Source organism: Choloepus didactylus, chromosome X, assembly GCF_015220235.1.
Source record: "Choloepus didactylus isolate mChoDid1 chromosome X, mChoDid1.pri, whole genome shotgun sequence".
In the NCBI taxonomy this organism is placed as follows: domain Eukaryota; kingdom Metazoa; phylum Chordata; class Mammalia; order Pilosa; family Megalonychidae; genus Choloepus; species Choloepus didactylus.
Genome location: NC_051334.1, coordinates 191,636,610 through 191,660,292, shown reverse-complemented (window position 1 = coordinate 191,660,292; position 23,683 = coordinate 191,636,610). Strand labels below are relative to the sequence as shown.

The 23,683-nt window shown below is 54.3% G+C and overlaps 2 protein-coding genes across 3 annotated transcripts in view; one reads left to right on the top strand and one right to left on the bottom strand.

Moving 5' to 3' along the window:
- Window positions 1–11,540: 11,540 nt before the first annotated feature.
- MAMLD1 (mastermind like domain containing 1) overlaps window positions 11,541–23,683 on the top strand; it is an 87,109-nt gene continuing 74,966 nt past the window's right edge. The window contains exons 1-2 of one of the 2 annotated variants that reach the window (XM_037821726.1): window positions 11,541–11,643; window positions 12,348–12,411. The gene's annotated coding sequence lies outside the window, so the exon portion shown is untranslated. Of the gene's footprint in view, window positions 11,644–11,924; window positions 12,412–23,683 lie in introns of those variants that run through there. The other variant, XM_037821727.1, reaches the window with a different exon arrangement.
- Window positions 12,027–19,037, bottom strand: LOC119522550 (collagen alpha-1(I) chain-like). Its single transcript, XM_037820961.1, has 7 exons — window positions 18,940–19,037; window positions 14,175–15,223; window positions 13,994–14,056; window positions 13,848–13,923; window positions 13,285–13,749; window positions 12,524–13,238; window positions 12,027–12,407 (listed from the first exon to the last, which is right to left on the bottom strand). Exons 1-7 carry the CDS (start codon window positions 19,035–19,037, stop codon window positions 12,027–12,029), a joined length of 2,847 nt encoding a protein of 948 aa, XP_037676889.1.

The window sequence follows — 23,683 nt, the reverse complement described above, 5'->3', positions numbered from 1 at the left end:
TCCCTTCAGAGCTACAGTCGACTCTCGTGGTCTTTGAAAATGGACCCCTCTTGGAATGATTTTTAACTTGTCCACCTTCCCTGCCAGATGGCAAGCATCAGGAGGACACGGATGAGATGGGTCTGCCCCCAATGCCTGGCACATACCGAGCACTTGATGAATATGTAGTGGATGTAAGAATGAACAGGTGAAAGGATGAATGGAATGGACAGGCTTCTAGGCTCTTCTTCCTGTGGTCGGCCGCTCTGGATCTGGGGCTCGAAGGCCAGCACACATTTGTGCTGCTTCCTGAAATCCTGGCATTTTTCTTTCGGAATAATGGGGGAGTGCGTGTTAAATGCGAGGGAGAGGCGAGGGAAGAATGCGGCCGTTCAGCTCCCTGCCTCTGCGGCCTGGAGCGCCTGCCTGCTAGCCTTGCTCAGCTGTTCACACTGACCCGGGCCTGGGGCCAGATAACAGATGGAAGGAGGGAGGGAGAAGGGCAGGGAGGGGAGGGAGGCAATCTCCGAAGCTGGCTCTCCTAAATGTCCCCATTCCTCTTAAGTTTCATTTGTCTTGAGACTGCCATCCCGTTCCCTGCCAGACGTTTTTCTCTGTTTGTTGGTTTGTTTGCTTCTTTGTTTTTCTAAAGCAAGTGTGCAAACCAGCAACCCCTAGCCATTAGCTGTCTGCGGCCAACCCCAGAGGGAGCGCCCCCCAAGGCCCTGGGGGATGCCCCGGGCAAGGAGGGAAGTGGCCTCACACTCTCTGGTTGAAGACCAGCGGGTGGATGGAGAGCAAGCACCCTGGGGCTCATTCTAGTCTGCCCCTCTCATCACACAGATGGGACCATGGGCCATCCCTGCAGGCCTGAGCACACCCATCCAGGAAACACAACCCCGAGACACTTCCAAACACGCAGGCAGATAAAGCCCCGTGGGCCCAGCCCAGACAGGTGCGGAGTTCCTGCCTCTGTAGGAGCGTCTCCTGGCCGTGGGGAGTCTCGGGGTGGGCATGCGCACCAGCCCTCTGCCTGAGGCGGCCGGAGCTGGGACCCGGAGGCTGTCACCCGGGCCCTGTAACTTCTGTTTGGCAGGAGCTCAGAGAGGCGCCTGATGTGGTGGGGAAGACTGAAGGTGAATCTGAAGTGAGACTCCCTGCCCTCGGAGCCAGTGGCTGCCTTTGGGTCCCTTACTCGCCTTCTCAGCACCTCAGTTCCTTCAACTGTAACGTGGAGAAAACTACAGGATGGCTGCAGTTGGCACATCTGGCCCATAAATGAGCACTATACGAGTGAGCTTAGAGTAAGCATCTGACAGTTTGGAGCAGAGGCAGGAAAGAACACTATTTAACGTGTTTATCCCAGTGTTTCCCAAATGTGCTCAATCTCAGAACCCTTTTTCCTTAGAATAGCTATCCACATCTGGCAAAACTCATGTTCCATAGGACACACTTCTGGAAATACTGGACTAGATCAACTTTTAAAGACTTTCCAGCTCCAGCAGGTTAGGATTTTATTAATTTCTGCAACTTACAAATCTGTGACTCTGAACTAATTTTCATCCATTCATTGAGATGTGGGGGATGTCTGGCTCATGGACCAGAATATGACTGATCACAAATAGCTGTGCCGCAACAGCCCTGCCAGCGGCCCAGGGACCAGAGGGTACCAAGGATTTGAATGTGAGGATTCCACACTGATTGCAGATGTTAGCTGTGCAGTAATTCCTCTCAGTTCTGCACTTGAATTAGGGGCAATGGCCAAGAGCATGCTGGAGTCCATTGTGAAAGGTTTGCAGCAGGGGTACCTGGCTGTTTGAGGGTCATAGAGCTTTTTGAAAATCAGAGAAAACTTATAGAACTTCCCCCCGAGACAGACATGCAGAAGCACACAAACTTCCTCAGGCAGGTGGGGCTGAGGCTGGGGGGATCCTGAAGCTGGGAGGCCCTGGAGCACCCTCTGGGCTAGGAAAGTTCTCCAGTGGCCTTTTCAAAGGCCCTTTTCTTTCTTGGGCTCAAACCCAACTTAGGCCCCGTCTCTGGAAGCCTTTGGGACTGGGAAATGGCCTTGGGGCTCCTTGATGGGGCTGACTTAGGACCACGTTTGACTCCCAAGGAAGTATGGAGGTTTTTCCCTTGTCCAGCTGCAAGGTGGGGAGGGGAAGAAGTAGAAGGTGGACTCAGTGCTGGCCCCTCAGGGCTGACATTCTCATATGGGACCCCACTAAATTTGGAAGGCAATAGGAATTGAAAGTGTGCATTGGACAAGAAGGCTGGCCTGGGCTGCGATGTAAAGAATGTGGGTTGTGGCTTTGGGGGGTGTGGGGGTCTGACAACAGGTGTTGCCTGCATAAGGGACAACTTGGGCAAAGGTTTGGGGTGGAAAAGGGGTTGCATTGAGAGAGTGGGGGTGGCAGTAAGAAGGAAAGCCAAGCTTGGGTGGAGGGTGGGAACGCACTCCCAGCCATTCAAGCCAGGAAGGCAAACCCACACTCAGGTCAGCAAAGTCACCATGCGAGGCCCCTTCCTGCCCAGCAGGCAGGTAGGGCCAGTCAGTAGTCACTCGGCCAATTCAATCCCTCCAGAATTCCCCACAGCAGCTGCTCTGAGCCTTTGCCACCAGCCTCCTCCAGCCCCCACCCCACCCTGACTCCGCCAGCCATCCAACTTGACACCTCCCATCCCTCCCTTCCTTCTTTCCCTTCAATCTCAGAAGAAGAAGGCTTCCTTCTTCCCCTATGGATGAGCCAACCCACTCCCCTGGGTCCTGGACCCCCACCTTGTCCTGTCTCCTCCAGGACCTTACCTCTTCTAGAAAGAGTGATCTGCCCTAGCTGCCTCCACTTTCTCCTCTATCCACTTACCGTGACCCCTGCTTCCAAGGCTTAAGCAGTCAGTAATTTTTGATGCATCCTCTCCTTCCCTTACTCCTGCCAATGCACTTCCACCAAAGAAACCATTGGTCCCCAGCCCCTTCTCCCCACTAACCTACTCATCCTTCACAATAGCAGCTGAACCATCACTTCTAAGGGGTGCCCTCCTAACACCCCATCCCCCAGATTTCTTAGGGCACCTGTGATCCAGGCCCAGCTCCTCCATGGTACACATCACACCGGGAATATATACATGTTCTGGGGTTATCTCTGCAGGCAGACTGGAAACTCAGTGAGGGGAGGCATGTGCCCACTCTCTCAGCCTGTGCTCCTTAGAAAGCTGAGAGCAAGGCTAATGTGGGAGGCCTTTGTGGGGGGTGGGGAGGTGGCAATTCAGGGAGGGGGGCAAGGCCAATACAGGAATGTCATCTGTCTGGTTGGCCAAGATGAAAGGCAACCAGCTGCCTGAGCCTAAAAGGTCACGTGAAATGCATCTCAGGATCATCCGTGGGGGCAGAAAGAAGGCAGCAGCCATCCCATGGGAGGTGCAAGACCTTCAAGGTGGTGGCCGACTGCAATCTTTGCAAATAATTACTGCAAGAGGGTTGCTGAAAAATCAACAATTCCCGAGGCTGCAGCTGATTCCCAGGCCATAACTGACAGCCATCACCTCCTTCCTTCACCTTCTATTCTACAAATGCTCTACCTCGGACCAGCACTTTGGCCTGTGTGGCGTGCCTGGTAGGGTGATTCAGGCCTTCATCCCCAAGGAGTCTAAGCCCTCCATTGATTCGCTTGACATTCCACAGAATATCACATGGGTCGCTCATATTTATGAATGTCAATTGAACCTGGTGAGCATCAAGGGACAAGTACCCTAGATGCCTTAGTAAGACACATGGAAGCCAGAAGGTGGGAATCCAGGCCCCTGCATACTATATTGTGACAGAGGACTGAGCTCCAGGAAGAGACTATGCATATGTACTGCTGTCCTTCTCGTGTAAATACAAGCTGCTTTTAATTCCTCTTATTGATGGGAATTAAAAGATGCATTCTCCAGACCAATAGCCACACACCAAGTACCAAGGATATTTTTATCTTCTCTGGTAAAGATAGCACATCCAGCAGTGCAACCACAACTGGGTCTACCACCTGGTTAAGTTCACCATGAGCAGACCATGGTCATCTGTCATTGTCCAGCTGGTTTGGGTGGGGGCCATACAGGTGAATTGAACAAGGATGTGGTGGAGACCATTACCTGTGCATCCTTTAAGTCTTTGATAGTGGTGCTAATCTCTGGAATTCCTCCCAGTATGGGCTGTTGCTTCCAATTTACCATCTTGCCTGAGAGTACAGATAGTTTCAGGGATTTCCACTTGATTCTTCCCATCAAAATAGTTCTTACCCCAGAAGTCAGGGTACCAATGTGAGATAAATATATTCTAAAAATATCTATCCCAATTATATACTTGGGAACCAGGGAAATGATGACATGGTGTGTCCACAGACCCATTAGACCATTGGGCCAAAACTTCACTTATCACCTGACTTCAGTAGAACTCTAACAAGAAAAGCACAATGGCATTTCGATGTTAGTGTAAGCTCAGACCCCATATCCAATGGTTCTTGAAAAGTAGTAGTAGAAGGGATGTTGGGTCTGCTTTTCAGTACAGTCTGCCCTGCAGCTGCAGATGAGGGGCCCTTTAAATGCTTCCCTAGAGGCCCTCTAGCTTGCACCGGGTGTCTTGAATTGATGGTTGGATGGCTCAAGCCTGTCATTTTCCTTTTTGCAGGGTTCCCAAAGTAACTCCCAAATCCTTAATGATTATCACTGCCACAACTACCACATGCCTCACGGGCGAGAGTCTGAAAAACTGCGATGCCACTGCATGCCAGGCATTATCTCCACCTCCTCTTTCCACCAGAAATGGGGTCCTTATCCATAGCTGACCAGCAAGAGATCCAGCTGCAAAATCTCCTCCTTGGTGTCTGCTTTCTAAGGCCCTTCCTAGTCCCAACTATCTGGTTCCCCGGAAAGCAGAACCTAAGACAAAGGCTTATATGTGAGCCCCTTATTGGGGAATGTTATCTCAGGGATGGGGTGGCAAAGCAGGGAAGGAGGAAGAGCCAAAAACAAGGATGTGACATCCAATTGTCCACCACCATGTGTGACTGGCTGCTTGATGCCATAAGGCCACCTGGGAAGCCAAGCGAAATGTGTCCCCAACTGTTCTGCTCGGGGGGAGAAAAGGGGAGCAGCTCTCCATCCCCTCCTTTCCCCTGGGGCCCGGTGTCCCTCCATGGGACACTAACTCCCCTGCATGCCCAGTTTCCCCAGCGTTCCATACTGCAGTGTCCAAAGAGAAGCTGCGGGCTAGAGGCGCCCGACGTGGGCCTCGGGCAGGGTGCCGCGATGCTGTGTGCAGCCCGCGCAGGCAGGACCAGTTGCTGCAGAGGAGGCTGGAGTGAGACAGGTGAGGCTGAGCCGGGCGGATATGGTGCCTAAGAGGTGTCCCATAGACCAGGGCATGGAAGCCACCATTTTCCAAGCTGAGGAAGAACTGGCCACTAGGAAAAAGTAGGAATCCTTTAAGAGGGACAGAAGGAGGGCAGCCGCTGGAGAGCAAGGGCACACAGTGGGTCTCGGGAGGTGGGAAGAGGATCCATCAGGACCATGAGAAAAAATCCTAAGAGCATCCCCTTAAAGTCCCGTCTACGCCCATCTGCAGCTCGGGCTTTGGGGAAGTGGGATGGAGGGTACTTCAGGGCACAGGGAGGGAAACCAAGCGGCGGGAAGTAGCACTTGCTGCCTCTCCCCATGCTTTCAGATGAGTTCCTTGCCTCTGAGCCCATGGCCTCATGCAAATGCATGCAGATCCACAGGCGGGATGCCTTTGCCTCCGACTTGCCCCATCCCGGAGCCCCAGGAAACCACAATTTAAAATCATAACTGCTAATAAATCACAAAGTAATGTTACACTGGCAAAATGGCCATTTCATTAGCAGGCGCAAGCCCTGAGCCCAGAGCAAGAGGAATTGGCATGGAGTTTGGGCATGGGACAGCCAGTTCCAGCTGCCATCAGGGAGGAGATGTTCTGCTTGCTGTCTACCCTACTGTCCATCAAGAAAGGTTTGCCCCTTCTGGCCCAGCTGCTCAGGGCTGCAGAGGGAAGTGCCAGGCTTCTGCTCGGATCCCCTCAGCCTCACTGTGTACCGCTCCCTCCCCGTCTCCTGGGCTGGATGCATTCCCTAGGGTGAGCAAGGGGCCAGGGCAGAATGGGGAGTGTTCCGGTTTGCTAATGCTGCTGTTTTGCAAAACACCAGACATGGATTGGCTTTTATAAAGGGGGTTTATTTGGTTACAAAGTTACAGACCTAAGGCCATAAAGTGTCCAAGGTAACACATCAACAACAGGGTACCTTCACTGGAGGATGGCCAATGCCATCCGGAAAACCTGTTAGCTCAGAAGGCACATGGCTGGTGTCTGCTGATCCCAGGTTGCGTTTCAAAATGGTGTTCTCCAGAATGTCAGTGTCAGCTTCAATGGCTGTCTTCAAAAGGTGTCTCTCAGCTGCAGCTTCTCTCCAAAATGTCACTCAGTTGCTCTGAGGTCCCTCTGTTTGTGAGCTCTTTTTATAGGACTCCAGTGAACTAATCAAGACTCACCCTGAATGGGCAGGGCCACATTTCCATGGAAACATTCAATCAAGAGGTCACACCCTAATCAAAGGTGTCACTCACAGCTGGGTGGGTCACATCTCCATGGAAACACTCAATCACAAGGTTCCAACCTAATCAACACTAATCCGTCTGCCCCCACAAGACTGCATCAAAGAACATGGCTTTTTCTGGGGGGCATAATAGATAGAAACTGGCACAGGGAGGAAGCTGAGACTTGCAGGGCTCCCTGTGGGAAGCCTCTCGGGGCCACCACAAGGCTTCTGGTTGGACCTGCCCAGCTCTGAAGCCAGGCACCACGGCTCACCCAGCAAGCCAGGCATCTGCCACCATGTCCTGGGGATTGGATCTAGGGAAGACATTTGTTTTGCCGCTGATGCAACATGACCCTGGCCTGTGTGATCCAGCTCTGGGCCTCACACTTCCGGCACATAGCAATGAGATGGAAATTTGTCTGCTGCAAAAGGCACTGATTTTGCCTTTTTCTCTGAATCTGCTTTCTTTGAACAGTGGGGACATTTCAGTCCCTTATAAAGCACACACTCCCTCCCTCCTGGCAACTGCCCAGTGTCACAATTCCCCATACAGTGCCACCTGCAAAGTGCCTCAGGCAGCAAGCAGGCCATCCTGCATCCTGGGTGCCCAAGCATGCAGGGGCTAAGGCGATGCCCAGAGAGAATGCGTCTGAGCTCAGGAGAAAGGGCCAGGGGAGGCGAACGTCCCAGCTCCCAGCAAAGAGCAGGCAGCCACTTCCCTGCCCTTCGGTTTTGTTACTCAGATGGCACCCAGTGGCATCGATGCTTGTTCCTCCAGGCAGCAGGGCTTCCCTGCTGGCAGACACGTCCGTGCCACTGAGAGGCAGGGTAGGAGAGGTGTAGCTGAAGCTCTAGCACAACTGGCGGCCACCCACAGCCCAGGACGGGACTCCCTGGAAAGTGCTAGAGGTCCAGGCCTGAGGGCAGGCTGGACACTATAGCCCAGAAAGGGGACGGAGTCGCACACCCAGGGTCTGGCCTCTGGGTAATTTGATGGGAACGCCAACACCAGATGCCCGACGTCACGGCCCCTTTAGAAGCTTGCCTCCACCCTGCCACACGCACATGTATTTGTACTCACAGGCATGTGATGTATTGCAGTTGAGAGCTGGAGGGGCCCTTGGGACCCACTTTGTCCAGCCTGTCACTGGGTAGATGAGCACACTTTGCCCTCAGCAAACATTTTTCAGCAGCAGCTCCAGGTGCTGGGGCTACCTAGATGAGTACTAGCTATACTCTAATAATAGGTAACATCTGACAGACATTAACTCACTGGCTCCTCACACCAGCCCTGTGAGGTAGGGACCATGATCAGCCCTAATTTACGGATGAGGAAACAGCCCAGAGAGGCTAAGCAAGCTACCCAAGGCCACACAGCTGGTAAGTGGCAAAGCCTGGATTCAAACCAGGCTGGTTCCCAAGGGTTTTCTTTTACACTGCACTGCATTTTCTCTAAGGATGAGTGTGAGATGGTTAGTCCTTGCTCCTCCAGGTCCAACACTCTGCACACAGTAGGTATACAGAAAGCCTTCCTCGTGCATTCACTCACAAAGACACGTGGGCATTTACATATTGCCCAGCTCTGTGCTGGGAAGACACCATAAACCATAGCTGGTGGGGAAAGAGATGGATCAATGGGTCCAAGCCAGGGTGGCACAACCGTGCTAGAGCCAGCTCAAGAGGAGCCAGAGGAGATTTTGCATAAAGGAGCAGCTCCTTCTCCCAGGCTGCAGGGAGGAGGAGGTCAGTGCAGGCCTCACTGACCAAGGACTGAGGCATAATGGCTGCATGCGAGCAGGGAAAGGAAGGAAGAGCCGGCATGCACACAGCCTGGGCACGCGACAGAACAGAGAGTGTGCTTAGGAACCAGGAGTGGTTTGCTGTGCCTAGGACAGGAGCTGTCGGGGGCGGGGGTCAGGGAGCTGGGGGCAAGCATGGATAACGGCCTGGCAGCAGGGGCCAGGTCAGGTGGGCCATGTATGCCAGGCAAAGGAGGTGACTTCCAGCCTGCCCAGGACCTTCAAATCTTGGTTCCACCGGGGTGTGACTGTGTGATTTCAAGCGGATTGCTAAACCTCTCTGAGCCGCACTGCGCTCAGCTCTGAAATGGGTTTTTATGATGATCTGCTGAGCTCAAGGATGTGAAGCATAGGGCCCAGCACATAGAAGGTGTGCCCCAAATTTTAGCTGCTTTTATTGTTTATTGTTTATATGATTACGTTTCCCAAAGCCAGAAAGCTTCTGTACGTTGTCTGATTTCCCCCGGGACATCTGCCTGGCCGGTGTGCCAGCCTGCTGCTGGGGCCCGGCTGGTTTCCTGATGTTAGAACGGGGCAGTGGCAGCCTAGCTGGTTGCTAGGACAGCCACCGGCCAGGGTTTGGCTTTGTTATTTTTAATCACAAAATTGCAAATGGTCAGAAGGGTCCTAGAACAGTGGATGGAGCTTCTGCCCATGTGGGGCCTGAATCATGCCTGTGCTCTTGAAAAAATGTCATTGCATGAAGAGCAATAACTAGCAAGCCATCTGCGTACTTCTCTATATAAAAGCTCTGACGGTGTCTTTCAGCTGCATGGGTGGTGCGAGAGGCGCTCTGGCAGCCATCTGGATTGACGCTCCTTCCCTAAATCATTTATCCATCTCTGCGTAAACCATTTCCCAGCCTTGCCTCTGCTTCGATGGCTTTACCTATGGCATTCCGGGAGTGGCATTCATGGTAGGAAAGGAGCTGCGGAAGGAAAAATTGACTTGGCGCCACAGTTTTCTGGTTTCATGGTGAAATCAATGCAGGCCATTCCACGGCCCCTTAATTAACAGCTCACTAATGAAGGCTTTTTTTTTTTTTCTCAAAGATTCAGATTTTTAAAATCTTTGACGTCGCCAGGAAATCACAATCAACAGTTTAACAATTTCCCGTTTGTCTCCAAGGCACTTCTTTAAAATGTTTACCACCACCACCATCTCCAGAAACAATTAAAATTGCTTGAGCATACAGTGGAGGAGACTCTCCAACTCATTTCCCAGTGGCATTTGTCTGTCCTCGCTCCTGTCGGCCTCCATCTGCTGTGGTCGGAGAACTCGGGTCCCCAGGGGGACAAAGGAGCCCTGGGTCTCCCGGCCTGCCTGCTTGAGGAGAAAGCCTTCCCTCAGCCCCTGCCCCTGGCGTCCTCTCCCATCTTGCCATCAACTTGACAGCCACGAGAGAACCCCTGTTTCCAGTAGTAGCTGAAAGAACCCCCGTCACAAGCCATTGTCTTTATCTCTGTGGCCCTCGCCAGCGCACCTGGGCCACAGTCCCACTTTGGTGGCCTGACCCGAGGCTGGCTTCGTGGTGCTTGCCGCAAGCACTTGGCCGACTTCCAGCCTTCTTAACCTTCGTTTAGGTCATGAATGGCCTGAAGAATGTGACGAAAGCTATGGGCGCCTTTCCTGGTATGTGTGTACAATCCAGCAGCCCCCAGGATTGCCTGGAAAGTGCCGGGAGAACAGAATCCTAGGAATATTCATTGAGCAGATACTCTGTGCCAGGCACTGTGGAAGGGGCTGGGAATACGGCAGTGAACAAAACAGGTACTGATCACTGTCTTCTTGGGACGGAGCCTAGAGAGGAGGACAGAGCCCTATAAGTGCAAGAGAAGAAGCAAAGTAGGGAAGAGGACCGGAAGCTCCAGAGCTGGTTGTGGGCTGTTGGAATGTTCGGTAGGGTGGCCAGGTGACATTTGTGTCAAGACAAGTGGAAATAAGGGAGGCAGCCCTGTAAGCATGTGGGGCAAGTGCCTTCCAGTAGAGGGAACGGCCAGTGCAAAGGCCCCATGGCAGGGATGGGTCTGGTGCGTTCAAGGAAGAGCCAGGAGGAGGCCCGTGTGGCTGGAGCAGATCGGGTGAGGGTGGGAGGGAGGATGAGGTCAGCAGGTGGCAGGGGTGCCATCGTGAAGACAGGGACAGCAGAATTCTCTGCTGGAGCAGATGTGGGGTGTGGGTGAAAGAGGGGTCGAAGAAGACTCCAGGGCACTTGGCCTGGGCAACTGAAGGCTGGAGCTGCCACTCACTGAGGCGGGCAGACCATGAGAGGGGCAGGGGGCAGCCAGGAGCTCCCTTGGGCCACGCTGAGTTTGAGATGCCTGCTGGACATCAAGTGACAGTGCCGGGCAGGCAGTTGGCCATCTGACAGCCGTGCAGTTGTGATCTCACAGTGGCACCACTCACCACTCACCCTGCTGGTGTGTGGAGGTGCTGGGAACAGAGCCCCAATCTCTCACCTCCTTGGCCAGTGCTCTGCGCTGGAGGAATGGAATTTTAAAAGCATCCTGGGATACTGTGAGAAACACAGCCATCCTCCATTCAACTTTGTTTGACCGGAGCTCTCACCCGCTCTAAGGGACACTGGCGGCCTCGGGGTGATGACCCCTCCCTGCGGGGCTCGACAGGCCTGGACTCCACGAAGGTGAGGACTGTCACCGAAGAGCAGCAACCGCTCCTGGGCCGCTGACCCTCTCCAGAGCAGACGAGGCTGAGACGGCCAAGGCGCATTCTTTCCTAAGGGCCCGGCTGAGCGGCACGTCCCCCGCCGCGCCGGGTTGGGCCAGATGCGCCCCGGCGCGCGGGCTGCGGCGCGGAAGCCCTTGGGACTGGTGCCGGGGCCCGCACGCCACTCCTCCGCCAGGCAACTTGGGAAGCGCTCCGAGGTGAGACTTCGCGGGGTGCGCGCGGCTGGGCCGAGGCCGGGGACGCGGACGTGGGGGAGAGGAGGGGCCGCGTGGGCGGCGGGCCCACCCTTTTATACGCCGCCCGCCGCTCGGCCTAATGCACCCAGATGCGCTGGTGACAGGCCGCTTTTCAGAGGTGCGGGCGCGAGCGGCGAGAGGGCTCTGGGGCTGCGTGGAGCGCTGCTGCTGGCGGACCAGACGCGGCGTCCGCGGGCTGCGCTCCTCGCCCGCCTCCGCCGCCGCGGGGAAGTGGAGGTAACGAAGGACGCCCTGGGCCGGGGCTGTGCGGGCGGCGGAGGGCGGCGCGGGTCTGCGCTCCCGGGCAGACCGCGGACAGCAGGCAGGGAGCCCGCGTTCCCGCAGGAGCCGCAGGTGTGGGCGCCAGGATAACCTGCTCAGGAAGGGGCTGCGCCGCCCCTGTGCCAGCGGGGAGGGCGACTGCGGCCCGCGCCAGGGCCGAGGGAGCGTGGGTGGGCGGGGCTCGGCGGGGGAGGGTTGGGTACAGTTTATTAGCCGCCACCTGAGAGCCCTGGTCCCCGACGTCGCCACAGCCGGCCTGCTTGGCCGTCGGGCAGGAGCCCGCGAGGAGACGCGCATGGGGACTGAGGTGGCTGTCACTGCTCCCTCTCTCCAGGGAGAATGGGAGGGTTTGGACAGGCGACTTTGCAGTGAGGCTCCGGAGTCCACCCGGGATTTGTCCTCTGTCTTTCTCTCCCTCTCTGTGTGTCTCTCTTGCTCGGTCTCTGGTCACTTTCTCAGTCTCTGTCCGGGTCTGAGTCTGGGTGTCTCTCGCGGTCCCTGGCCCTCTCTGGGCGCCCCTCTCCCTCTTCCTGTCGGTGTCTCCCGGTCTCTCCGCCTCTCGCGGTCTCCTCCTGGGTCTCGGACCCCGGGGGGCCCTGGCCCTCGCAGCGGGCTTTCTGTCTGTGCGGGGCGCGCGGGGCTCTCGGGTGGCTCGGCCGGGCCGCGGGTAGTCTCCCTGCCGCGTGCGGGTTCCAGAGCGCTCGGGGCCTGCTGCGGCCCCCGGACTGCTCGGGCCGGGGGCGCCCGGTGACCCGGCTGTCGTTTCTCCCCGTCAGCTCTCCGTCTGCGCGGACCACCTGCCGCCGAGGGCCCAGGCCGCCCCTTCGCTGCGGCGCCTAGGTAAGTCGCCATGGCCTCGCGCCCCTCCCGCGGCTCCCTGGGTGCCCGGGTCCGAGAGGACTGGGAAGGGAGGCGGGCCACAGAGAAGCCAGCCTTCGGCCGCTTTTCCCACAAAACGTGGCCCCTTGGGCGCGGCCGTCAGCCCGCCGGGTCCCCGCCTGGAATGCGGCGTGGAGGGCTCGGGCCGGCGGGGTCGTGGGCGGGACAGCGTGGCTTCCCCTTTAAGGCCGGCGCCGCTCGTCGCCGTGAGTGTGAGGGTGTGTGAGTGTGCGGCGTGCGTGTCTCCTCCTCCCCGAGTGACACAGCAATGAGAAATGCCTATCATCAGTAACTTAAACCCCCGAAACTCCACCTTCCGGGTGCGCGGCGCGGAGCCGGGCGGTGGGAATGGAGCGAGCAGATTGAGCGGCCGCTGCAGCGCCGCCGGCATGAACTTGGCCGCCCGCTGAAGCGGCTGGCGGGCGCGGGGGCACCGACCGCTGGCCAGGAGTGAGCTGCGACCCGCCCGGGCGGACGGCGGGCGCCCAGGGCTAGGCTGCCTGCGCCGGTGGCCGCCCGCCCCTCGGGCACTGTCCCCGGCGCCCGCGGAGCTCCGCAGCGCGGTAAGGCTGAGGGCGGGCGCGGAGGGCCGACTGCTGGGGCTCCGGGCAGCACTTGCGGTCCCCACCCGCCACGCTCTGAATCGCCGAGGAGCCGGGGCCCGGGGATGCTGCGAGCCAGGGACCCCAAAGTTTGCTACGAGCACGCGGCCCACCTGGCGCCTTGAACCCACCGGGCACGGCTGAGCGCAGCTCGCATCGCCGGGGACCGCGGTCTCCGCCTGCTCCCTGCTGCCCACCCGGCGTCCGAAATCGGGCAGGGGGAGCCACGTACCCAGTAGGGAAGGCAGAGGGGCGGGAGACACGCGGGCTCCCCGGGCTGCGCCGAGCTACCGGGGACTCACGTTTGGTCCCGTCGTCCCTGAGGCCGGGCCGGCCCGCTGGGCGGAGGAGCCCCTTGCCGCCACTTGCCGCGCGCAGCGGGAGCGTGAGGTGTACGCGCGGAACCCGCTGCCCCGCGCCCCCTTCCCTGTCAACTCCTCCTCGCGAGGGCAGTCCCGAGCAGAATCGCTGTTCGAGGCAGCCGGGGACTGGGCTCCCGCCCGCGGTCGCGGCGCCCCCACGCCGGGCTCCACGCTCGCGGCTCCCGGGCCTGGGCAGCGCGGCAGAGCCCGGCGCTGGCGAGCGCGGGAGGGAAGCCCCCCGGAGCGCCGCCAAATACTTTTTGCCGCCAGTTGGCTGGGCCAAGCTCCATCCCGATGCGGCGTGGACCAAGCCGCCGGAAAGCTGGCGATGCCGTCTGATTGAGATCGGTGATTAAGTGCGGACTGAGCAGACACTAATAGGATTAGTCTGCCCGGAAAACTCGGCCCTGAAGCCGTCGGAGCCCGAGCTCACAGACGCGCCTCGGGCGGGGGGCTTCGCTCCTCACCGCGCTCCTGTAGCTGGGTGGGGCTAAGCCGGCACTCGGAGTCTGGATTTTTGTGTGCGCGGGTGGGGCCACAGGGTGGTGGGGGGCGCGGGGAGAGAAGGACTTCCCTTACTGGAGTGGCTTGGCATGGCCGTGCGACAGCAGAAGTCAGCCCCCTGGGCGCCGTCCCCACGGCCTGTTGCGGACAGCAGACCGAGGCCGGCTCCGGGACATTGTCTGCCAGGGCGGACGAGTTGAACGTTGGAGAGGCGGCCGCGCTGGAACAAAGACGCAAAGTCTCCCCGAGCCCGAACGATTTCGAAAGAGTTGGCCGGGGAGCGGGCCCAGGTCCCCCAGGGGAGACCCCCGCGGGAATTGCGCCGCCCCCGCCGGCCCCGGTCCCCGGCCCGCGCGATCGTGCTTGGGGCTGCGGCGAGCCGGCGGGCGGCATCGTAGTGGCGCGGCCCACCCGGGCTGGCGCGGGCTGCCGCTGGGTGCCCACGGGCCAGACAGGGTCGATCGCGCACCCCGCCGGGGCTTCCCGGCCACAGCCGCCGCTCGGCGCTCCTGGAGGCTGCGCAGCTCTTTTTCCCCTCCTTCCCTTCTGGTCCTTATAGAGTCCCCCTCCCTCCCATCCCCGCCGTCGCCGCCGCCAACAATCCGCTTTATAAAAAGCCCCTTTGTTTCCCAGGAGGCTGGAGAGAGGGAAGGAGAAAGGGACGCAGAAGCAGGGGGCGGGGGCGGCCGCCTCCAAGTGGCTTCGAGCCGCTCGGGACTGATGGGCAAGTGGAGGCGGTGGGGGAGGGGGCCGTGTTTCCGAGGACCCTCACGGGAGCCCGGGGAAGGCGCGGGGGGACCCCCGCCCCCGGCGAGCGCCATGTGTCCAGCCTGCCCTCGGCGGACACCCTGGGCCCCGGCGGCCCGGACTGCCGGGCGCGGAGCAGGCATGGGGCGGCGCACACTCGGCGGGGTGGGCAGACCAGACGCGGCTCGCCCCTGCGCTCGGCGGGCGCGGGCATAGGGGGCGCCCTCTCCTCGGTTTCGTTTTGCTGCCAGCGCCCCCCACCGCGCGGGCTCTGGGCGGCTGCCGGCCGAGGCGGCCGAGGCGGCGGCGGCTCCGAGGCTTTGGTCACCCCGCGCGGCGGGCTGCGCCGCTCGCTCCTTTCCGCGCCCTCCCGCCGCCCCCTCCCCCCAACCCACACTCACGCGGGCTCCCCCTGGGCCGACCCCTTTGTTTGGAGGCGGGGAGGGAGCGGGGGCGGCTGCTCCCGGAGTGCGTGCAGTCTGGGTGGGCAGCGCGGACGAGGGTGCCCCGCTGGAACGCGCGCCGGCCTGCCGCCTGGCGCGGACCCAGCGCCTGCACCTAGGGTGTCCGGGACGCAGGGGCTGCGGTCATTAGTTGGATCAAGGACTTAGTAGACCCCTGGCCCTTGCACCTGCCCCCTCCCCAACAGAAACTTGCAGGAACCAGGGCTTACCCCGAGGAATGTTGAAAAAAAAAATAACCCTTTAGCCATCCCGTGGGCAGTCATACCTCGCCCCCGCCCCTAAAGTGGTCCGCTTCTCTCATCTTGAAGTTTGTTCGGAAAGGGAATACAATGAGAAAAATCGACAAATAAGGAGAAGTGGGCGGGGCCCCAAACTCCGGCGGGTGGGTCTGAGCGCAGATTCCTCCCAGCCTCTTACCATCTCCGTCCTCCCCCCTTTCCTATTTTATCTGATGGCGACGTTTTATTTGTGCTTTTCCCATATCTTCCCCCTTCTACACTCCCCTCCCATCTCTGGAGGTTATTGCTAAGTGTTGGTCGTACATTTGTTCTTTGGTCCCTGGAACAGAAGGTGAAAAGTCAATCCTAGAGCCCCACCCCCCAACCCCATCCCAACCGCATCCGAAACCACAAGAAAGTAATCAAAGGGTAAACCACAGGTTCTACCTTCTCCAGCCACCCCTTTGTGCTTCCCTTCTGGAGTAAGATCATTGGAAAATAAAGCTGCTGATGTACGAGATGGAACATATGGTGCCTCCATAAGAGAGAAGCTGAAATGGCCTTGAACCTGTCGGACAGACCAGCTGTTTGCTGCCAGCCAGAACAGCTAATCAGCTTCTTCCCCTTAAAGTAACAGCCCTCTTTTCTCTTGATGGCCAGTTTGCATATTAAATAGACTATTCTCAAGAGGGAAAAAGTGATGGGTTCCTATACTGTTGTGTGCTTTGGTGGTTCCCCAGTGCCTCTCACCCCAATCCCACCCCCCACCCCTGCCTCTGTGTGTCGGGTGTGTATGTGTGTGTGAGAGAGGGAGTTTAAACACTGATGGAAGAATATTGCTCAAAGTGGAACTTGGGAAGGGGGAGGCAGAAAAAGGGAAAGAAGGAGATGGAGCCGAGAGATTTCCAGATGCCTGTGAGGAAACCTTTCTTTTGTTCCTTCAGGCTTTGGAAAAACCAGCAGTCCTCTCCTCCACCCCCTTTTTAAAAAAATAACACAAAGCTTTTCCTTACAAGATTGCCTTAAAAAATCATCCTCTTCCGGCTGTGGCCGTCTTCAGTTTTCCTTCAGTACAGTGTGTTTAAGAGGAGAAAAAAAAAAAACAGTTTGGCATTGGAAGAAGAGAAGCTTTAGGAGATACAAGGAAATTCCATGTTAGGAAATCATTAGCAAAGGGTGACTTCGACTGTTTTCCTGCCACTGACGCTGACAGTGACACAGATGTGTGGGTTGAAACAGGAACGTCACTGAATTTTTAAACTCAACCAGGAAATAGTCTGTTGCCGCTGGGGTGGGGGTGTGGAGGCGGGCGGGGAGGCTACACATTCACTATCTCCGAAGGTAGTTTACACTGCCAGGGAGCCTGGGCACTAAGGGGTTTTTCAAGCTTGGCCAACATGTTTCCTATCACTCCCCCACCCCCACCCCCCACCTTTAAGTTGATCACTTAAAGGCTTAAAATGCTCCTGTTAATAGTCATCCCTTGAAAACTCGATTACTGTTTGGGGTTATGAAATGGGCAGAGACTGATCTTAGACAACTGGTTCTTCTGACAACAGTTGGACTCTTCCCCCTTTTTAAAGGGACTTCCCATAGGTAGTAAACGTTTGGTTTTGTTTTAGATCTGATTTTTTTCTGCAGTGGTGCATGGAGAGAGATCATTAACCTAGGATTGGGAACCCTGTATTCTTGAAAACTCTCTGCACTACTTAGCCCGGTGATCTTGGACAAGTCCACTCTTACCCCGCTTGTCCCACCCCCCCCCACAGCCACATGACCTTTGAGTCTGAGTCCCTTCCAACTTAAAAATACCACAATTTTTGAACAAAATAGTCATTTTCGGGGAAAGTGAAACATGCAGTTCAACCCTGTCATTGGGGAAAACAGCTAGATGTAAAGAAGCAGGGCTGGGATTTTGAGAAGCGAGAGAAGAGGGCGGAGTAAACGAAGGGCAAAAGGCCAATGGAAACAATATTAAAGTGGCAAGTTTTCCCTTTCTTTGTGTCTTTTGCCAATGTGGACTCCTAACCCAGAGTCATAGACTGTGGAGGCTGGGAGACCCCCCAGGGGACCTCTCGTCCAGTAGCCCTAATCCAGCCTTGGACCTATTGATAGCAGGCTTCTTAATAATTGGGTTGGTTTACAGATAACGGGATCCTAAACTCTTTGAAATTAGAATGGCATATTTCCAAAGGGCTCATCTAGGATGGAGCAGATTTGCTGCTTTGTGCTTATTTAGCAAAGGTTTCAAGGACAAAAAGGCCTTCCATCTGCCCACACATGGACCACTGGGACACGGGCTCTGTACTCTGCTTCTGGTACAGCTGGCTGTATTTTAAAATCGCATTTCTAACTTCGAGGATGCAGCATCCATGCCAGGTTCTGCCACTGTCCTGCTTGATGTTAATATTGATTTTTTTTTAACGGGTGTGTGTGTGGGGGGGGTGAACATTATGAAGAAGGACCTTTCATCCTCTGAGCTCTTTGGCAATTATCTTGCTGCCATAAATGTTGATACACATATAATGGATGTAACTAAAAAATCTCCTTATCTAAGCAGAAAAGGCTGAGTGTTTGTTGAAGCAGACAGAATGCTGAGAGTATGAATAGACCAGCCCAGATGTCACCGGGGAGGGAGATAAATGATGGATGGAGGAACAGGAGCCGGAACTATGGATCAGCACAATAAACCAATTCCCATCATACACCTCTTGTGACGCCAGCCGGGGGTAAGCTAGGAAGCATCTCAAAGCCCAGTTGGAGACTGATTTTTTTAGACATTAAGTCCGTAAACATCTTCAGGACTTTGAGGAGGGAAACTTCATAAATCTGAATGAACCTGAGGGGATTTTATGGCAAACACTTTTTATTTGTTGTGGTTGTCATCGTTGTTTCGTGTGTAAACATATCAGGTGTTCTCCATGGAGGTGTGCGGCAGTGGTTTGTGTTGTATGTGCAGGCCGTGGGTCCCTGCCCCTGAGGTATTGGCTCAGGGCCGCTGCAGCCCGGGAACTGAAGGCTTGAGTTTCCTCGCCTTGCTTTCTTTTACCTTCCCATTTTCTTCTCATTCACGCAGTTGCCTGGTTTCCCTCACCCCACTCTTTGTTGACAAGTCCCCTGCTAAAATGTGACCTCTTCATAATTTCCAAAGCCATCAGATATGTCACCAAGCTGGGGCACCAAAGGCTTCCAGAGACGGGGCCTAAGTTGGGTTTGAGCCCAAGAAAGAAAAGGGCCTTTGAAAAGGCCACTGGAGAACTTTCCTGGCCCAGAGGGTGCTCCAGGGCCTCCCAGCTTTAGGATCCCCCCAGCCCCAGCCCCACCTGCCTGAGGGTGGGATCTTCTGTCTTGGGCCTCCCCTGGAGGAGCCCACTCATGGCGGCTCAGCTCTGCCTTGGCTGACCTCTGAGCCCGAGGAAGCCTATGCCTCTTTCTGCACAGCCCCCTGCAACTGGCTGCTTCCCCAGACCCCACTGCTCACTCTGCCCAGTAAGTGGCCAGTAAGTGGGGCTTGGAAAATGCCGTTTTCCTAAGGCTGGGAAGAAAGGGACAGACTATGGAATTTCACTGGGTTTTCCCACTTCCCCATCACCTGTGGGAGTACTGGGACTCCAGGCTGATTAAAGAGGCTGCGGAGCCTGAGCTCATGATGGCATCTGGGTCCAAAGGACCCTGGCTTGTGCCTCCCATCTTTGGAAGCCAGTTGTCTGGGGCATGGGGACACAGAGGAGGAAGAGGACAGACCCAGCTCTGCCCGGAGACTTTTCAAGCTGGAAGAGCAATCGGGCCGTGAAAAGGAGGCCCAAGGCCCGATCACTCTACAGAAGGGGAAAGTGGGGACCTTCCTGAGGGGACACAGTGAAGTGAGGGCTGAGCCCAAAGTTGAAAGAACCCTGCTCTTCCGCCCCATTCAAGTGCTGGAGAAGGCACATTTTAAATCATGGTGCACTAGATCACCTGTGCTTTTCCTAACATGTTGGATTCAGAGCTAGAAGCTTGGAACTAGTAGAAGAACGGAGGTTGTAAGTTAAGGATGAGTCGGGGCGCAGGCAGTGGAGCCTCAGAAGGGCGTGTCTCATCTGGTTTCCCAGTTGCCCATGCAGAGGTGGGCAGCCGGCCCCTCGGAGGGCTGGGCCCTGTGGGTTCTGTTGACTGTTGTGGGGGGTTGTTCAGGTGTGTTTTTAATGAGATTTCAGCATTAATATCTGCCACTGGAAGTCCCAGCGCTGACCTCAGAATTTTAAGTGGGTCAGTCGTTTTTGCACAGTTGCCAATGTCACGTGCTCTGCCGTGTCTGATTCTGAGAGACTGGCATGTGTTATGCCAGGTTTTAGGAAGAGGGCATGGTGTTTCTAAGCTGTGTGTCTGTCAAGGATTAATTTGACCTCTAATTACTACATTTTCTTTGCCATTTGCTGCATGAACATGTTGTAACAAAAGCTCAAAGAAGTATGCCATCTTATTTAGCTGCCACTCTAAAATTAATTTCAGGGATATAGAGTTAAGTCTGACACGTTAAAATAATTGTGCTGGCGTTTGAATTAAGCTGAAATATCTGGTTGTTTGTAGTGAGCCCCCAGTGATGGGGTTAGAGAGCAGGAGGGTGGCAGTCACAGCCATAGCACTCCAAATGAGTCCTGGAAATATTGGGGAGCGTGGCCGCACTAATCCCAAGGGGACAGCTGGTGTTCCCAGGGAGCTCTGAAGCTGCCCGCCACTGGCCTGTGTGCCCCCCGTGGAGTGGAACCAACGCTGCCGGCCCATGCACACATGTATACCTGCCTGGGAGCCCTTCCCTGCCTGCTACTAGGGCTGTGGCAGGTCTCCTCCCACAACAGAGGTTCGGGGGTCATTATCAAATTAGAGCCTCCCCAGAGCCTGTCCCGGGGGCAGCCACTGCCACTGTGAAGTCACAAGACAATCTGATGGCTCGCACCTGGGGACCTTCACCCCTTCTCCTCCTCTTGGCCTCCCTACCCGAAGTGGGGCAGCCCTTTGGCAGTCCTACAAACCTTTCATCCCCATGTCCCCCAAATACCCCAGGAAAGCCAACCCCAGCTGGTCTTCTGAACCCCAAAATGATTCCTGCCTCTCTGGAGCAGAGGCTGTTTTGCTTTCGGTGGGTCATGGACTCCTTTGAGAATCTGAAGAAAGCCCTGGGCCTCTCCTTAGAGCCCCATACAGGTATATGCAATGTTATGTCAAATGTCAGGGCCTCATGGACTCTCTTTGAAGCCCATTCATGGTTCCCCTGGGGCTCCTGTGACCCCAGATTAAGAACCCCTCTCTCTGGTGCCTTGGGCTGTGCCAGACTGCAGTCTTTCCTGATCACCATGTGGGCCCAGAAACATGGTGATATGGCCAGAGGAGCATGAGCTTTGCTGTCCATGAACCTGCCTGAGCCTCAGTGCCCCCAGTTGTCAGATGGGAATATCGGAATGCCAGCCCTACCCAGCTCACAGCATAGGGGGATGTTCCAGAGGGATGGCTGGGGGCACACTCTCTCTTTACTGTTACTGGTCCTGTTCATTTTGTCTGAGAACTTTAACAACAGAGAATCATTGAAAGAGCCTAGCCAGCCCCTTAGGAAAACTGAGTAGTGGTCCAGCCCCAAGATTTTGTCCTGGTGAGGGGTATCATGTCCTCTTTGGAGAGAATTCTCTGGAGGATCCTACAGGCCCTTTGGGGGAGGGGGGTCTGCCCAGTGTCACTCCAAACAGCCCTCCTTCAGGAGGGCTCATATATCACAAGTGGGGAAACTGAGGCTCAGAGAGGGTCTTCTCTCATTTTGATTTTGTCAGTCTAGTTAAGAGCTTGTCAATCTTGGTGATCTTCTCAAAGAACCAACTCTTGGTGTTATTTATTCTCTCTATTGTTTTTTTGTTCTCCAGCTCATTTATTTCTGCTTTAATCTTTGTTATTTCTTTTTGTCTACTTGCTTTAGGTTTAGGTTGCTGATCGTTCTCTAGTCTCTTCAGTTGTTCAGATAGGTCTTTAGTTTTAGCTCTTTCTTGCTTTTTGATGTATGCATTTAGAGCTATAAATTTCCCTTTCAGTACTGCCTTCACTGCATCCCACAGGTTTTGATATGTAGTGTTCTCATTTTCATTCATTTCTAGATATTTACCAATTTCTCTTGCAATTTCTTCTTTGACCCACTGATTGTTTAGGAGTGTGTTGTTTCACCTCCACATATTTGTGAATGTTTTAGATCTTTGATGGTTATTGACTTCTAGTTGTATTCCTTTGTGGTCAGAGAAGGTGCTTTGAATAATTTCAATCTTTTTAAATTTATTGAGGCTTGTTTTATGCACCAGCATATGATCTATCTTGGAGAAGGTTCTGTGAGCACTAGAGAAGAATGTGTATCCTCATAGTTTGGGATGTAATGCTCTATACATGTCTGTTAAGTCAAATTCATTTATCCAATTGTTTAGGTTTTCAATTTCCTTATTGGTCCTCTGTCTCGTTGATCTACTTATAGCAGAGAGTGTTGTATTGAAGTCTCCCATGATTACTGTGGAAACATCTATTACTCCCTTCAGTTTTGCCAATGTTTGTCTCATGTACTTTGGAGCACCTTGGTTGGGTGCATAACATTTATGTTTGTTATTTCTTCTTGGTGACTTGTCCCTTTTATTAGCATATAGTGACCTTCTTTGTCTCTTATGATATCCTTGCATTTAAAGTCTAGTTTATCTGAGATTAGTATTGCTACCCCTGCTTTCTTTTGGCTATAGCTTGCATGGATATTTTTTCCATCCTTTCACTTTCAATTTCTTTGTGTTGCTGGGTCTAAGATAAGTCTCTTGTAAGCAACATATTGATGGTTCATACTTTTTAATCCAATCTGCCAATCTATAGCTTTTAATTGAGGGGTTTAATCCATTCACATTCAATGTTATTACTGTGAAGGCAGTTCTTGAATCAGCCATCTTATCCTTCAGTTTTTATTTGTCATATGTATTCCCGTTCCTCTTTATTTCCTTTAATGTACCCTTACTAAATCTCTTCAGTTCTGTGCCCTTCCCCAGACCTGTCTCTTTCTTTTTTTTCTCAGGCGGTAGAGCTCCCTTTAGTATTTCTTGCAGGGCAGGTCTTTTGTTAACAAATTCTCTCATCATTTGTTTGTGAAAAATTTAAACTCTCCCTCAGTTTTGAAGGAGAGCTTTGCTGGATAAAGAATTCTTGGCTGGCAATTTTTCTCTTTTAGAATTTTAGGTAGGTCATACCACTGTCTTCTCACCTCCATGGTGGCCACTGAGTAGTCACAACTTAGTCTTATGTTGTTTCCCTTGTATGTGGTGAATCACTTCTTCCTTGCTGCTTTCAGAAGTCTCTCCTTCTCTTCAGCATTTGACAATCTAATCAGTATGTGTCTTGGAGTAGGTTTATTTGGATTTATACCTTTTGGAGTTCATTGGGCATCTTTAATTTGGATATTTATGTTGTTTAGAAGGGTTGGGAAGTTTTCCCCAACAATTTCTTTGAATACGCTTCCTAGCCCTTTACCGTTCTCTTTCCCTTCTGGAACACCAGTCATTCTTATATTGGAGCACTTCATGTTGTCCATCATTTCCCTGAGTTCCATTTCAATTTTTTTAATTTTTTTCACCATTTGTTCTTTTGTGCTTTCACTTTCCATCACCCTATCTTCAAGGCTGCTAATTCATTCCTCTACTTCTTCAAGTTTGGTGTTATGTATCTCAAGAATATTTTAAATTTGATTAACAATACCTTTTATTTCCATAAAATCTGCTATTTTTTATTTACTCTTGCAAATTCTTCTTTATGCTTTTCTAGGGTCTTCTTCATGTCCTTTATATCCTGAGCCATAATGATATTTATGAATACTTCTTTAATTGTTCCAAATTTTGTGCCCCTTCTGGCTTTTTAATTTGTTCATTTGGCTTCTCCATATATCCTTCAAGTGCTTTGTAATTTTCTGCTGGCTTCAGGGCATTTTCTTGTCTTGATAGGGTTATTTTGGAAAGTGAAGAATTATTTGAGCATTTATATATAATTTGATTTGCTGGAGTGCAGTTTCCCAAACCTACCAACAGTTGGTGCTCTTGAGGTACAGCTCCTTGGAGTGCAGTGTCCCTATCTACCAGCAGGTGGAGCTCTCAATTAGTGTGGTGGGTGGAGTCCAAACTGGGTGGGGAGCCAATCAGTCCCTGGATCTCTGTGTGCTTTGGGTAATCCCAGTCCTGGGGCTGCAATGTGGGCCCTGAGCAGGCAGGCAGGGAGTCTGCTCAAGGGCACCCTACAGGTGGGACGTGGGCCCTGCCTGCTGGTTCTCTGCCTCCCTTGTGCCTGGGAATCTCTGGGGTGTG